This window comes from Asparagus officinalis, chromosome 5 (genome assembly GCF_001876935.1).
Source record: "Asparagus officinalis chromosome 5, Aspof.V1, whole genome shotgun sequence".
Taxonomy (NCBI): Eukaryota; Viridiplantae; Streptophyta; class Magnoliopsida; order Asparagales; family Asparagaceae; genus Asparagus; species Asparagus officinalis.
Genome location: NC_033798.1, coordinates 34,753,041 through 34,769,028, shown reverse-complemented (window position 1 = coordinate 34,769,028; position 15,988 = coordinate 34,753,041). Strand labels below are relative to the sequence as shown.

The 15,988-nt window shown below is 33.5% G+C and overlaps 1 protein-coding gene across 1 annotated transcript; it reads left to right on the top strand.

Annotated features, from left to right (window-relative positions):
- Positions 5,529-15,739, top strand: LOC109842997. The gene is made up of 12 exons (XM_020411916.1): positions 5,529-5,936; positions 6,146-6,305; positions 8,562-8,762; positions 8,853-8,917; positions 8,998-9,025; positions 9,113-9,195; positions 10,098-10,184; positions 10,269-10,319; positions 10,402-10,623; positions 13,956-14,049; positions 14,145-14,285; positions 15,517-15,739. The coding sequence occupies exons 1-12, from the start codon at positions 5,763-5,765 to the stop codon at positions 15,594-15,596; spliced, it is 1,386 nt and encodes a 461-aa protein (XP_020267505.1). The 5' UTR covers positions 5,529-5,762; the 3' UTR covers positions 15,597-15,739.

Genomic DNA, 15,988 nt, shown 5'->3' with positions numbered 1-15,988 from the left:
TATCAAGAGTGGGTTACGAAGAAAATAACAGAAGAACACACAAAAGTGTTGATTTGGGCGAAGAAAAATACATTCTCTAGATTATGAGAATTAATAGATTATAAATTTCTCTCTCACAATCTCTCTAGATCAAAGAACAATATTCCTGATCTCTTTTCTGATTACAATCTGGTTGCCAAACCCTAGGAAAGTCGTGTTTCTATTTATATCAAATAGAAATCCTAAATACTGCAGGAAATGAGGCCCATACCCAAAACTACATCGCGATCGACCACAAAAGTATCGTGGTCGACCGTGGCTGATTCGCGATCGATCGAACCCAAACATGAGAGCAGTTTTGATTACAGTCATGGCACGGTCAACCGTGATGGTCGACCGGGATCTTGCGGTTGACCACGATGGTCGACCGCCTTCAGATCCAGCTCCTCCTAGGCTTCGTTCACGTTCGCAGTCGACCATGGCTGATTCGCGGTCGACCGTAGAAACACCAACAGCCTTCTTCTGTTCTTTCCTGCAGTCTTTGAAGTTGTCGCCCCCAACGACTTCTTTCACGTCTCTATTCTTAAGATACCATGAGAATCATCTATCCTCACACTCCTGATGAGGATTGTTAAGTTCCCGAAGTAAGGAAGAAGATACACCTGTATCAGTACCCGTCAGAGGTTCATCTTAACCCGTCCCAATTAGATGACGATTAGATACTTTAGCGAGGATGAGGAGGAGGAAATAGATACAATGCCTTTTATCAGAAAAAGACATCGATCGTCAACTCCTGCTCAGGCTTCTCCAAAAGCCGAATTGCGCACAAAATACCACCATGAAAGATTCGATACTCTGGGAGAAGCGCATCCACTAAAAGGACTAAGAAGGTTGTACACCGACAGCGTACTTCTCTACCTGCCTTAGAAGAGGAGTCTACCCACGATGTTCCTGTCGACGAACAAGGTAATGACTCATCCTTATTTCCATTTCTCTAACTCCTCTTTGTTTTAAGATCTAAACTTATTCCGCACTAGGTTTTCATAGGGGGTTGAGAAGAAGGGGAAATTCAATTTGACACTGCTTCTTTCGGACTTATGGAAATCGAGGAGCCCAGCTTTGTCCAGCAAATGCACGATGCAATAGATGACGAACCTGCTGGCGCTCAAACGTCCTCCCCTACTAAAACCATTCCACCAACTTCCAGTGTAGTTACGGTTATTTCCCTATTTGGAGGGCAATTCTGAGAGATGAGTGAGTCAGAATGCGTACCTCTTCTAATGACATGTGCACTTTATCTTCTTTTAGTAAAACTAATGGAAGCAGGTGCAAGTAGTGGAGATGTTGAACCTGTCGCGGCTGCTGAAGGTAATGCGGATTTCCATTTTGTGTAGATTCATGTGTGTGTGTGTGTACGTGTGTGGGTTTGTTGTTGTTAATGTTATCTGTTTGATGGATGTTTGATGAATTGCTTGAATGAGTTACTTGTTTAGGCTTTCCATGGATTCACGCACTTATGATTTGTTTAGCAAATATATTTATAATTTCACAGATGATTGTTTTTTCTGCTTGTTGAAAAGAGATTAGTTGTTCCATTTATATGTTAATTTTTAAATATTTCCTTACAAACAAAGTGGTTTTTATCTTTCCTACGCACTTCAAGGTTGATTATGGGCTTATATGAAAAGTTTGATTGATTCCAATTAGGTAAGGATATAACGCAGTACGAGAGTTCAAACGAAATGGGCGTACACTTTGTATTATGACTGAGTACACTTTCACAGTTACATGCTAACTTTCATAACAATATATTAACTTTTAGTTGAACATGTTTACTTTCATCATAATATGTTAACATTCACTATTACATGTTAACTTTCACCATATTATGCTAACTTTTTTCGTATCATGTTAACTTTCATAATAATATAATAACTTTCTTTGTAATATGTTAACTTTCTTCGTAACATGTTAACTTTCATAATAATATGTTAACTTTCTTTGTAACATGTTAACTTTCTTCGTAACATGTTAACTTTCATAATAATATGTTAATTTTCTTCGTAACATGTTAACTTTTATAATAATATGTTAACTTTCTTTATAACATGTTAACTTTCATAATAATATATTAACTTTCTTTGTAACATGTTAACTTTCTTCGTAACATATTAATTTTCATTATAATATGTTAACTTTCTTCATAACATGTTAATTTTCTTCGTAACATATTAACTTTCATCATAATATGTTAACCTTCACTATTACATGTTAACTTTCACCATAATATATTAACTTTCTTCGTAACATGTTAACTTTTAGCTGAACATGTTAACATTCTATAGGATGAAAGGTTACCGTGGAGGTAGTTTGGTTGTACTTAGATCAAAATTTAATAAAATGTATTGTGTCTATTTAGTGATCAATTTTGGTGTAATTTATTACGATTGCATGTGAAATGTATTGTGGCTGTCATGTGAATACGTACACATAATCTTGAGGTTATTGTGTACATAATATATACAGATTATGTGCATATTATGATGAAAGTTAACATGTAACAATGAAAGTTAACATAATGTGATAAAAGTTAACATGTTCAGCTGGAAGTTAATATGTTATGAGGATAGTTAGCATATAATGATGAAAGTTAACTTGTAATAGTGAAAGTTAACATATTATGAGATTTAACAGTGTATCGTAACTTGAAGATGATGTACATAATATGTAAATATATTATGTACACAATAACCTCTATATTATATACATAGTATGTACCATAATATTCAGGTTTTGATACACATAATTTATATATAATCTTCAGTTTATTATACACATCAAGTTTTATTTGAATGAACTTGTACATATTCACATGACAACCACAATACATTTCACATACAATCGTAATAAATTACACCAAAATTGATCACTAAATAGACATAATACATTTCATTAAATTTTGATCTAAGTACATCCAAACCACAAGAACACATAGTATAATCAGCTGAATAATAAAACCTGACACGTGACTCCATGATGGCCTTGTACCCTAAGCACAAACCTCATCACCGGGGCCCTCGTCATCCTATCCCTAGGCACAACACTCTAGACCCCACCTGACTCCTCAATGGCCTTGCACCCTCTGTTCGTACTCGCAACCAAACACCATTCGGTCATGGCCATCGGCATGTAGTAAGTCTTCCCATCCAAAACCAGCGGGCCTGTGATGCTAACGGGCAATGCGACGAACCCAATCAAGAGGTAGGTCGTTGAGATTCCTACCAGTAATTCTCCTTAAGGCCTCGCGTCGAACACCTGCAGCTTAATCTCCTCACCCTCTCTGCTCTTATCACAAGAACTCATACTTGAATTCCCAAAGCTCATAAAACATTCAAAAGCTCAACCTTTACACATAATCACACTTCTTAAAGATAAATGCTCCCCGGTATATCTATTTAGTATGACTAATTTGATTTAGATACCAAAAGCTAAACAGAACATTACACTGGGCAGTGGGCATAACAGATCTTCATATCAATAGGATACAACTTAGGCATAAACATGAGTATAAAGAGGAACAAAGGAGGCAACACAAGGAATCTGGTATTGAAGTGACAAACGGACTCATTCAACATTATGAAGTTACATATTTAAAATAAAAAAGCAAAATCTAAGCCCTAAAAAATGACATGGAAAGAGCAATGTGAAAGCAATGAAAAAGAGACATGGAAAGAGCATGTGAAAGCAATGAAAAATATCTAAACAAGCTATGCAATTTGGCATGTCCACCGTCTCATTGATCAATAGGCAAACTTTAGCAAATCCATAATGTTAGTAGGAAAAATCACGTCAAATGTATAGAAGTCGTTCATGATTTATAACAAGAAGATGAGAACCACAGAAACATGATAGGATGAGGCAACAGAAATAACATATGGTAGTTCTTCATTAACCAGAACGAGATGTTGAGATCCGATGTCGTTGGATCAGACCACCACTTGAGATCCAATGTCGTTGGATCGGACCTCCACTTGAGATCCGACCAGAACGAGACGACGTCGGTGATCGTCGGGAGTTCTTCGTGCTCGAGGAGGCTGAGGAAGAGTATATCGGCGTCAGCGTCGGTGGCCGCGGAGAAGATGAAGCCACAGAGGAGGGGGAGAAGGGGAAGGAGAGTGAGAGGAGGATGAGAAAGCCGCAGAGGATGAGAAGAAGAAGAAGAAGATAAAGGGAAATGTTATTTCCAGAATGTATTGGGATGAATTTCTGGGAGAGTGTGAAAATATGCCTGAACACATTTTTTAGTGTTTTTTGGGTCAAAGAGTAATGGAAAAATATAGAGGGGTTGGGTCACATCCCCTTTAGTTTTTTAGGGTCTAGACATAATTTTCTTAAAAAATTAAGACTCTTTTTTTTTGTTTTACTTATTTATTTTCTTTCCTCCATCCTCTCTTCCTCTGATGGTCACCACCATCATCAACTGATGCAATTAAATTGGACTGCCTCTCCTTTAAATGTTATTTTCTTTTTATAATCAAATAATATATATATGAGAAAAATATTCATAAGGTGGCACCTTAGATTTAATTTAAGGTAGCGCCTTCAAAACTATAATATATGCTATCAAATTACTCGATCCACTCCGTTCATTTTTATTTATATGTTTTGGATTGTATACATATAATAAATTAGCCATATTAGGTTGTAGTTACTCATACATCAAGTGATTGTAAAATTAACGATTTTACGAATATATAACTAAAGAGACAATGAAAAATATATGTTAGAAATATTTAATCATCATGATTTTTGTTCTATAGATGTTTTGAGATATTTAGATCACGATTAATAGAAAAGATCATCAATTAGTATAGTCTGACTCATGAATCAAGAGACGCTTCTTTAGATTGAATCTAAGGCTCCACGTTATGAACATCTTTCATACACACACACACGACTTATTTAAAAATAACTAAAATTAAGATATGAAGAAATAGATTTTGGGGGAGTTAGAAAATGAAAAAAAAACTTTAATTTATTAGACATGTAAATTAAAAAAAATAAACAATGTTATAAATTAATATTGTAATAATTATTAACAATTAATAGTATGTAATCTAACAAAAATTTATCCAACATTAACTAACATTGTTACAGTAAACAATTATATATATAATAATACTAAGTTGAAAAATATATAAATAATAATTATATACATAAATTTACACTTCTTCATTGTCAAAAATTATCCGACATCATTTTATCATAATATCTCAGTTTAAAAAATTTCTTAATTATCCCAATAAATTACCACACTTTCAAAAAATTGTCCCACTTTTACGATTATCGCGCTTGTGAAAATGTCCCAATCTATGGTATTTCTTCCTAAAATTATATACTTCGGGTGATGTGCTTTCAATTGAATCCGGGTTCGAAATTTCATCCAATCAAACCAACCCGAAAACGGACGAGTTTTAATACTGAAAGGGTATTTTGGAGAATCTCAGCATCTCTTCTCTTATAAATACGGGAAAAAAAAAAGTGAATAAGAATAAAAGCGTTTTAACCACGACGTCTCTGCACCGAGCGAGCCCTTCACTTCTCCTTCTTCTTCATTCAATTTCAATTATTACCGGATTCCCCGCAAAGGTCTCCGATATCATCGTGCTAAGGAAAAAGAACCCCCCAGAAAAAGAAAAAGAAAAAGAAAAACTTGAACGCGTCTCCTTTTCGTTCTTTTTATTGAATCCTCGGTTTGATTCATCCACCTTTTCAGCGGGAAAATGGACGGAAAATGGGGCTTCTTCTTCCTCGTATCTGTAGCGCTCTCGCTCTCATTGGCGGCAGCCATGATGGAGGTCGAGGACTTGGGGCCCACCAAAGAGCTAGGTTACTTCACAAAGCTTGCTAACTTCTTGTGGGAGGCCGATGGGTCCTCCTACCATCATGTTTGGCCGGTAATATTTGCAATTCTTTTTTGGCTATTTTTCTTTTTCTTTTTTTGATTTCCAAATGAGCTTTCGGGGTATTTTTATGGGGCTTATTCTAGATTCCTTATACTTCAGATTTGAGGAGCCAATATCCAGATAAAAAGGGACCCTTCTTTTTGGTGCTTGTTGAGGTTGAAACTGAATTAATTTCGAATTTTGTTTTTTTTCATTGATAGCCGATGGAATTTGGGTGGCAAATTGTGTTGGGGTCATTGATCGGTTTCTTCGGTGCGGCTTTTGGGAGCGTCGGAGGAGTTGGAGGTGGAGGGATATTTGTTCCTATGCTTGCATTGATTATTGGGTTTGACCCAAAATCTTCGACGGCTATGTCGAAATGTGAGCATTCTAGTTATCTCTCATTTCTTTTTCCTCCTTTTTTTCCCCTCTTCAATTCTTCTTGCATATTTCTTGTTTTATATGGATAGTATTTTCAGTTTTATATTAGGCTCCTAAATCTTCATATTTCTAGCTTACACCAAATAGTTGTTTTAAAGGTAACTTTTACTTTAATCCCTTGATCTCAGTTAATTCCACTTAACGTCCCTAAACTTATCTCACTTGAGCTCCCAAAGCAGCACGGTGAACTTGACCGGGTCACGCTCTAAGCATGTGACAACAAAGGATGAAAATACCCTTCGGTTTATTAAAACTTAACCATTTTCTTCTTTTTTTTTCTCTTTCAATTTTTGGGTGTCATGTTTGAAAAAGCGCATTTTGGTCATTTCACCAGTAATAGGTTTATTGTAATCCGCCCCTCCTAATTTTAAAATATTTGCACCCCAACTCTCACCTATAGATCACTAAACAATTAGCAAGCTACTTGAATTTAGTCTATTTAAGTAAATTATTTTGAAAGTTCTCAATTTGTTTATTACAGTCAAAATATGACGCATTAAGCTAATAAAGTATACTAAATTACATTTCTATTAGGTGTTACAGTTTTATATTATTATATTTTCATTTTTAAATTAATAGATATTTGTCGGCCACCCCTTCAAGAAATTTTTTCTGGATCCGCCACTGGTTATACAAGACATCCCATGTTCTGGGGTTTAAATAGTATTGGAATAAACAAAACTTAGGGGAGTTTTGTGCAAAACCCCCAAGTTCAAGGGGGTTAAGTTATCCTGTTTTAAATAACACCTATTAAAAATAGGGTTCGTTCATATCTGACCCAAAAAAGTTTCTTAAGTTTATATTAGGCCTCGAATTCTTCATATTTCTAAATAACTCCTGCCAAATCTGTTAATTCCAATATTTAATCATACTATGGTAACAACTGTGAAAGGAATCCAACCTGGCAGTGTTATTTAAAACAACTTAATAGGTTTTGGAGTTTAACTTAGATATATGAAGTTTTGGCAGCCTAATATAATTAAGAAAGAATTTAGGAATTTAGGGTCTATATGCCTATACACCCAAACAAGAGAACTTTCTTGATTATACAGAGCCTTGTTGGGTTTGTATTGCAGTTCCTACTTTTTTCCAGAAGAAAATGTATGTTTCTTTACTGTTACATAGCAAACTGAAATTAGTTTGGAAGGGCTTTAGCAGAACTTTCAAATAATTAAACTTATTCCCATCCATTTTCAAAAATTTGTCATTTTTCTTTTCGAGAACAAATATTGTTAAATCTAGATTGTTTAATGATTTGTTGTTCTGCACACTTTATTATTTTGTTGTCCTTTGTTATAATTTGGTCCTGATAAAAGATGATCATTTTCTTGATATTTTGGAGTCACTTTGGATTTGTATTGCAAATTCAATGTAAATTCAGAAGTTAATGTGTATTTCTTCACTCTTAGATAGCTAAGTTTATAGTGGATTTAGTAGATTTTTCATTGGTTTTCTGATTCAAAAGATCATGTATTGTATTGTTCTCAGTTGAACTTTCAAAATTTTAATTTTCCCCTTCGCATGCATAAAATTATCATCTCTCTTTTTGCAAACAGATATTCTAAATTCAATTTTGATTATTGTGTTCATCCTGAAAATGGATCAACAGCTATATTTAAATGTAAGAATTGTGGCACTTTTTTTTTGCATGTCTAGTGATTTTCTTGTTCTGCATGAATTGTAACTTTGTTGTTGTAAAAATGAGAAGTTTTCTTGATATTGTGGAGCCATGTTGCTTTATATTGCAAGTTAATGTAATTGCAAAAGAAAATGTGTATATATTTCTTTACTATTATATGGCTAAGTCTGTAGTGGTTTTTATAGATTTCACTGTCTTTTTTTTTGGGAAGAATTTTTTCATTTTGTACTTAGAAATTACTCTTACTAGAACTTTCAACTGTAGACTTTTACTTATACCCCTTCTATGTATGCAACATATTATTGCTCGGTTTGCTCCCTTTGAAAACTTATTTTCTTACATCAAACAACAACAACAGCAAAGCCTTCATCCCTAATCGTTGGGGTCGACTGCATGAACTATATTTTTCCATTTAGTTCTGTTAGGGGTTGGCTCCTTGTTTAAGCTGACAGATTTTTTTTTTTCAAAATCCTGTTATTATATCTTATTTTTCTTAGCTTGATGAAGATGTTATTTCCCTTGAACTGTTGCTAATACTTGTAATGATACATGAAAAGGTATGATAACGGGCGCAGCAGGTTCAACTGTTTACTACAATCTTAAATTGAGGCATCCTACTATAGAAATGCCCATCATTGACTATGACTTGGCTCTGCTCATTCAACCGATGCTCATGTTAGGGATCAGCATTGGAGTTATATGCAATGTCGTTTTCCCTGATTGGATGGTCACAATTCTCCTGATCATTCTCTTTTTATGTAAATAAATCTGTTCCATTCACAATCATTTGATTTTTTTTGGGTTAAGAAAATCAGAGTTTGGATTCTGATGGTGTTTTTCTTTTGTAGTTACATCGACTAAAGCATTTATCAGGGGAGTTGAGACTTGGAAGAAAGAGACAATATTGAAGAAGGTACTATTGGCATTTTACCCTATTTATGTTCCCTTCTCTTTAGTTATTCTACTTATTAGGTCTTGTTTTTATATTTACAGGAGGCTGCTAGACGTGCAGAGAACAACGGTAAAGCTGATATTCCTTTTCTCATTTAATAATCCTCAATTTGTTTGGAATCTGATAATAAAAACATCCTGGATAATATTTGTGTAGACAGCACAGTTGAAGTAGAATACAGGCCTCTTCCTAATGGTCCAGACAATCATCAAGAGATCAAGACAAACTTAGAATCTGAGGTATGTGGGAAGCATGAGCAATAAAATAATTTCCTTGACATCGCAAGACAATTAAGGCTAGGGTATATACAAGAACAAATTTTTTAAACAGACCCATTCCAACTTTTTATTTTCAAAACCGACTCTTTTTTTTTTTATTTACCAAAACCGACCCGATTTTGTGATTAGCAGACTAATCACCTTCCTAAATAGTCGGGGTTGGCAACCCCGACTATTTAGGACATTAATTTTTAGGGTTTAATGCTTCTAATTAGGGTTTAACACCGTCCTAAATAGTCGGGGTTGCCAACCCCGACTATTTAGGAAGGTGATTAATCTGCTAATCATAAAATCGGGTCGGTTTTGGTAAATAAAAAAAAAAGAGTCGGTTTTGAAAATTAAAAATTGAAATGGGTCTGTTTAAAAAATTTGTTCTATATACAACAACAAAAAAAAAGAAAAGAAAAAGAAACTCTTCTACTCCTAATATTCAAGAAACTCCCTCACCTAAAAGTTCAAAAACACTCATCTCTGATCATTATGCAACCGCTAGTTTTCTAATGGAGTTTGGCTCTTCAGACATCTTGACGGATATACGCATATGGAATTCTACATTAATGATAAGAAATATTAGATTTTTTTAATTTATCCAAAAACAAACCTTTTTGTTGTTTTCTTCCTTTTATCTCCCAAACTCTATGGATGCTGAATTGTAGACGTATGTCCAGACGTCTACCCAAGTGCAACATCTGTCAGTATTTCTGGATAACAAAACTACATCACAAAGTTAATTATTTCATCAGCGGTCATTAGTGAAGGGGTTTTATTTGTTGAACTTTTTAGATGGAGGGACTTGAAAAACAGAGTATTAATGAAGGATGTTTGTAATTTACCTTGGACACTAACGTCTGATGATATTGAAGGTCCCAATTCTCGAAAATGTCTGCTGGAAGGAGCTTGGTCTTCTTGTTTTTGTCTGGATGGCTTTCCTAGCTCTGCAGATCATGAAGGTTACTCACTCTTAGTTAGAGACGCAGAAAATAGTCTTCTTTTCCCAGAATTTTGTTGACATTCGTCATATTTTCGACATGCAGAACTATACAGCAACTTGTACGATCTGGTACTGGGTGTTGAACTTCCTTCAGGTGATAGACACTAGATACTTCAGAGAGCTCTCAGTTTTAATTTTTATTTTACTTTTAATTAATTAGTGATGCTATTTTTTAGATCCCTGTTGCTTTGGGGGTGAGTTCGTATGAAGCTGTTAGCTTATATAGAGGAGACAGAGTAATAGCATCAAAGGGAGATTCAGGAACAGACCTGAAAGTTCACCAGCTCGTTTTATATTGTTTCTCTGGTGTCATGGCTGGTGTAGTTGGAGGACTGCTTGGCCTCGGTGGAGGATTTATACTCGGTCCTCTTTTCTTAGAGCTCGGAATCCCTCCTCAGGTAAGTCTTATCCTAAAATTGTCTTATGCCTAGAATACAAATCGTAGGGAGTATTTGAGAAAAATAAAATGAAAGCATACTAAAATAGAAATGTAAATCTTCTTCTCAAATACTTAGAGGTTAGGTAGGACAAATCAGATATTGCACAGACTGTAATATTTACATAATGCATGAGTACCGAGTTCCATCGTCAATTTGATTTGTAATTGTATTTATGTTCTGTTGACTACTTTTCTTAATTAAGGTTAACAAACAATATTGAGCAGCTATTGATTTAAATAGCTTAGAAATTGTGTATAATGTCAGACTGTGGATTTTCTTGGAATTATCTGTTAGTTACTAACCTATGTTATATATGCCTTCTTCTCTGCATGTCTGCATTGTTTTCATGCTTAAAAATTATTAAAGTCACTGATGACTGAATGACTCTGAAAAGTAATGTAAATAGCGCCCAAACTATATTTTTGAATTTTGATTCTGTCAACATGGGTAGAATACAAATTATCATATAGATTAGAAAAATTAAGCAAAATAAAGCTAAAATAGAAATGTTAATTACTTTCCTCACATATTTAGAGGTTACATGCCCATATGGACAGGTAGATAAATTTGGCATTGAGCATAAGAGAAACAATGCATGACAATGAGGTGTGGTGTTCAATTTCATTTGTAAATGGATTTATATTTTTGTTACCCCTTTGTTAATCAAGGTTGACTAAGAATAATTACAAACTGTTAATTTACGTAAAGTACGAATTTGTTTAAAATATCAGAACTGTCAAGTCTTTCCTTTAACTGTTTAGTTGTTACTAATCTATTTGATGTATGGATCCATAGTGTATGTCTGCATTCGTGTATGCTTAAAGATTATTCAAGTTACTGATGGTTTTATAAGTTTAAAGAATTAGTTTATAGTGCCCAAGTTATATTGTTTTTAGCTGTTTTGGTTTACTAATTCATAATAACTTATGTAACTTAGAGATTTGTCTTACTACAACCAAACACTAGGTTTTTTTAAATTATTTTAATGCCTACTAATGCATGAAATTAATTTATGATATACAAACTACAGTGTTTTATGTAAGCATTTTAGTTTTATTAATGTAAGTGATGTGTTTCTTTTTCAATTTCATTTGAATATGATTTTGTTTACTACCATATAAACAACATTAAAACAAACTAACCTGGAAACTTATAATTTTAGGTTAACTTACTTGGATGCTGAAGAACCCTTTTAATAGTGAAACTACGAAATCACAATTTTGCATTCCTGGAGGCTTAACAGCAAGATATTAGTTCTAAACAAGTAAAATTAACCCGCATGATGCTGCGGTATTAGTGTGAAAAAAGCCAAATAAAATAATACCAATCTAAGTGTAATCTTGCAAGTGGGTGGGCTTAAAAACAAATGGGTCTAAAATTTTGGGTTCATAGGCATTTTTTATTTTACGGCATAAAAAAGCGAAATAATAACAATAATAATAATGATAATTCTTCCTCCTCTTCCTCTTCCTCTTCCTCTATTCCTCTTTCTCTTCTTCTTCTTTCTTCTCTTCCCCTTCCTCTTCCTCCTCTTCTTCCTCTTTCTCCTCTTCTCTTCCTCCTCCTCCTCCTCCTCTTCAAGCATTTGATTTAAAAATACAACACACATCTAACCGCTTAGAACAAAACTATAGCAATTTACAGTAAAATATAATAACTTATACCGTAGATCAAACTGTAGGATTACAAAGTTAGTTTGAAATTAATTCAGTGGAGCATTGAGTCTCAATTGGATTTTGGAAGTGAGTGGATTTAAAAATTAAGGGGCTAAAACTTTAGGTTTATATGGAAAAGAAATTTGGAAGTGTGTTGTTTAAAAATAAGTGGAGGGGGGGGGGGGGAAAAGTAAAAGTGTGTTTTATAAGCAAAAAATTATCTGTCATTTGCCATGCCACAACATCGGTGGAAACAAGTCCAAAAAATTAATGTCCTAACCATTTTGTTTAACAATACACTATACAAATACATTGAAAAAAAAATCAAGAAAGTCGCAACAACAGTAAAGCAAGTTACACCAAAATAAAGCAAGTTACAACAAAAAAATATTACAAATTACACAGTATAAAAAATTGCTGATTTACAAAATTGGTTTAAAATTAATCTGGTTGAGTAGTCAATGAGTTTGGAAGTGAGTTGGTAAAGATAAATGCGGTTAAAACTTTCGATTCATTGGCAGTAAAATCTTTTAGGAAATGAGCGAGTTTAATAATGAAGATAAAAATTTAGATGTAATATTAGGTTTAAGAGTGATTTTGGGTGGATTTAAAATTAACGGTGGAAAACTTTAGGTTTATAGGTAAAAGTCCCGTTGAGAGTGGATGAGTTTCAAAATAAAAGGGAGTAAAATTTTGGTTTTATAGATTAAACACAGTTTGGAAAGGAGTGGATACAAAAATAAATGGGGTAAGACTTTTGGGTTTTGAGTTAAGAAAAAACCCTTACCTTTCTAACATACTATTGGCATGTGCTTGAACAATAGAAGCTACACTACAACCTGCTGTAGTCTTGGTATATAGATAAATGTAGCAGATCAACGTCTAAATCTCTCTAATGACTTTGTTGACCCAGTTTATTCAAAGGGTAAATTACAAAATGGGTAAATTACACCAAACCCCCATGAACTTTCAGCATTTTGTAGGAAACCCCCAATAACTTTCAAGATTGCATTTTGCAAAGCCCCCAATACGTTTCTACGCTTTGCTTATAACCCTTATAAATTAGAACCAAAAAACAATTTGAAAGTTATTTTGAGTTTACTGTAATTTACTCAAAATATATTGGGGATATTTTCCAAAAGTTATTGGGGGTTTACTGCAATTTTGAAAGTTATTGGGGTTTTGTACAAAATACTGAAAGTTCTTGGGGGCTGAGTCTAATTTACTAAAATACTGAAAGTTCTTGGGGGCTGAGTCTAATTTACCCTTTGAGTAAAATACTGAAAGTTCTTGGGGGCTGAGTTTACACAAAAAAACCCAGAACTTTGAGCAACCCCCCCCCAACTTTCAACATTATCCTAAATCCCATGTTGCCATGTAGGGTAATAAGTTTGAATGATGAAAACTTTGAATAAATGTTATTGGGTATAACACAAATATTATTGATTTGATCTTAGGTCTGTTGTAATACATATGTACACATCGATACAAATTTGGTGCATGTTGTTTCATCTACTCTGTTTATTATATTACTACTAGTTTTGATTTATCAAATTTAGTAAGAATCTTCCTAGTGCTTTCGATGTTGATGTTATATTTGCATATTTGACCTTCATTATTTGGAATTTGATGCAGGTATCAAGCGCTACAGCTACCTTTGCCATGACATTCTCAGCATCAATGTCCGTTGTAGAGTACTATCTCTTACACCGTTTCCCAGTCCCATATGGTACTGAAGTTCATTTATTCATAATTTTCACAGCATAGTCTTTCAAAATTATATCGGTTTTGCTAATGCAGTATATTTCCTTATTGATTTCTTAGCACTGTACTTTGTTGTCGTTGCAACTGTTGCTGCATTTATCGGCCAACATGTGGTGAGACAATTGATCATTGTAATGGGCAGGGCTTCGCTTATCATCTTCATCTTGGCTTTCACAATCTTCGTCAGTGCAATCTCGCTTGGTAAAGTGCAACTCTTCCCTATTATTTGAAATATTGAGCTTTTAAGGACTGTTAGGTACGCAAAAAATTATGATTATAATTAGAGTCAAATTTTGGAAAAGATGTTGAACGATTTTTATTGTTGCAATTATAGACATTTTGTAACTACAATTAACATTTAATAAATAACTAATTTAATTGCATCTAATCAAATAGCTGTAGTAGTAATTAAAACATACTTTTGCAAATAATGATTATAGGTAAGTACAATTATAATTTTGCAAATCAAACAATTATTGAATGTAAAAGCTGCAAGATTTTGGTAAGAGTAAATTTCCAAGTACCATAAACTTTTTATTAGAAAAAAGTATCATGAATTTGAGATGTTTTGTACAAAACTATGTAAAATTCTTATTAAAGAAAATTATCATGAATTTTTTTTTCACTAAATTATCATGTCTCATCACAGTTCACATAATTGTCAAGTGCAAACCACATGACATGTTTTGGACAATTTTTCTCTTATGTACTTTAAATACGTGTTACATTATATATATAATTTATATATATATCATATATATATATATATATAGAGAGAGAGAGGAGACGAGAAACTTTATGTCAACTTAAGTGCGACCATCCACCAAAGTTTCTATCCATTTATGACACCTAGAGAGTCGTGATCATATGAAGAGACTTTTCATTAATGGGATAGAAACTTTGCGTGGATGCGTCCACTTAAGTTGACATAAGTTTTTCTTTCTTCTTTTTTATATATATATATATATATATATATATATATATATATATATATATTATATATATATATAGATTAATGGGTATCCTGTCATAGGAGGAGATTTTCTCCTGTCGCCTATGTTGGCCACAATTCCCACCATCCTCATAAAGTAGGAGAGAGGGTGTAAGTTGGTGGGGATCTTATGCCTACTTTATGAGGATGGTGGGGATTGTGCCACATAGGCGACAAGGAGGAAATCCCTCCTATAACAAGGATATATATATATATATATATATATATATATATATATATATATTATATTATATATAATATATATATAATTATTATATATATATATATATATATATATATATATTATAAGTTTTCGTTTGCGAAAACCATCAAAATTGATAGTAGTTTTGTGAAATTTACCCTTTTGATATCATATATAATTTTACCTATCAAAAGTTTACCTTGTACTCTGACTTATGACAATTTTTTTTTCGTGAACAGGTGGAGTTGGTATCTCGAACATTATCAGAAAGATCGAACACCACGGATACATGGGGTTTGAGAACTTGTGTAGATATTAGCAAATATTTGTCCGAGTTCTGTAATCAATTGATTTAATTTTTGGATAGTTGGGGTTTCTATCATTGTCAAAAGTCTTGAAAAATTATTTGGAGATGATTTGTCTTTAATGCTCAATGAAAAACTTTCTATAGAATTGTCATTTTGTTTGGTTTGAGAGAGAAAGGATCAGTTTAGGTAATAGAAATGTTAGAGGCACACCATTAAACCACACTCTCAACCACATCTCTCTCTTCCTATAGTGCTTGTTGGGACCCACATGTTCCATTAAAAAAAATCCAAACAATACTATAGAGAGAGAGGGATGTGGTTGGGAGTGTGGTTTAATGGTGTGTCCCTAACACCACTCTTTAGGTAAATATTAGGATGGTCTGTTGTTTCTGTTAACACCTTT

What these genes read in the sequence shown, in the direction of transcription:
- LOC109842997 (XM_020411916.1), top strand. Translation starts at nt 5,763, where the DNA reads ATGGACGGAAAATGGGGCTTCTTCTTCCTCGTATCTGTAGCGCTCTCG. An exon ending in CCTGATCATTCTCTTTTTAT is followed by an intron (nt 8,763 to 8,852) that starts GTAAATAAATCT and finishes TTTCTTTTGTAG; the next exon opens with TTACATCGACTAAAGCATTT. An exon ending in AGACAAACTTAGAATCTGAG is followed by an intron (nt 9,196 to 10,097) that starts GTATGTGGGAAG and finishes ATGATATTGAAG; the next exon opens with GTCCCAATTCTCGAAAATGT.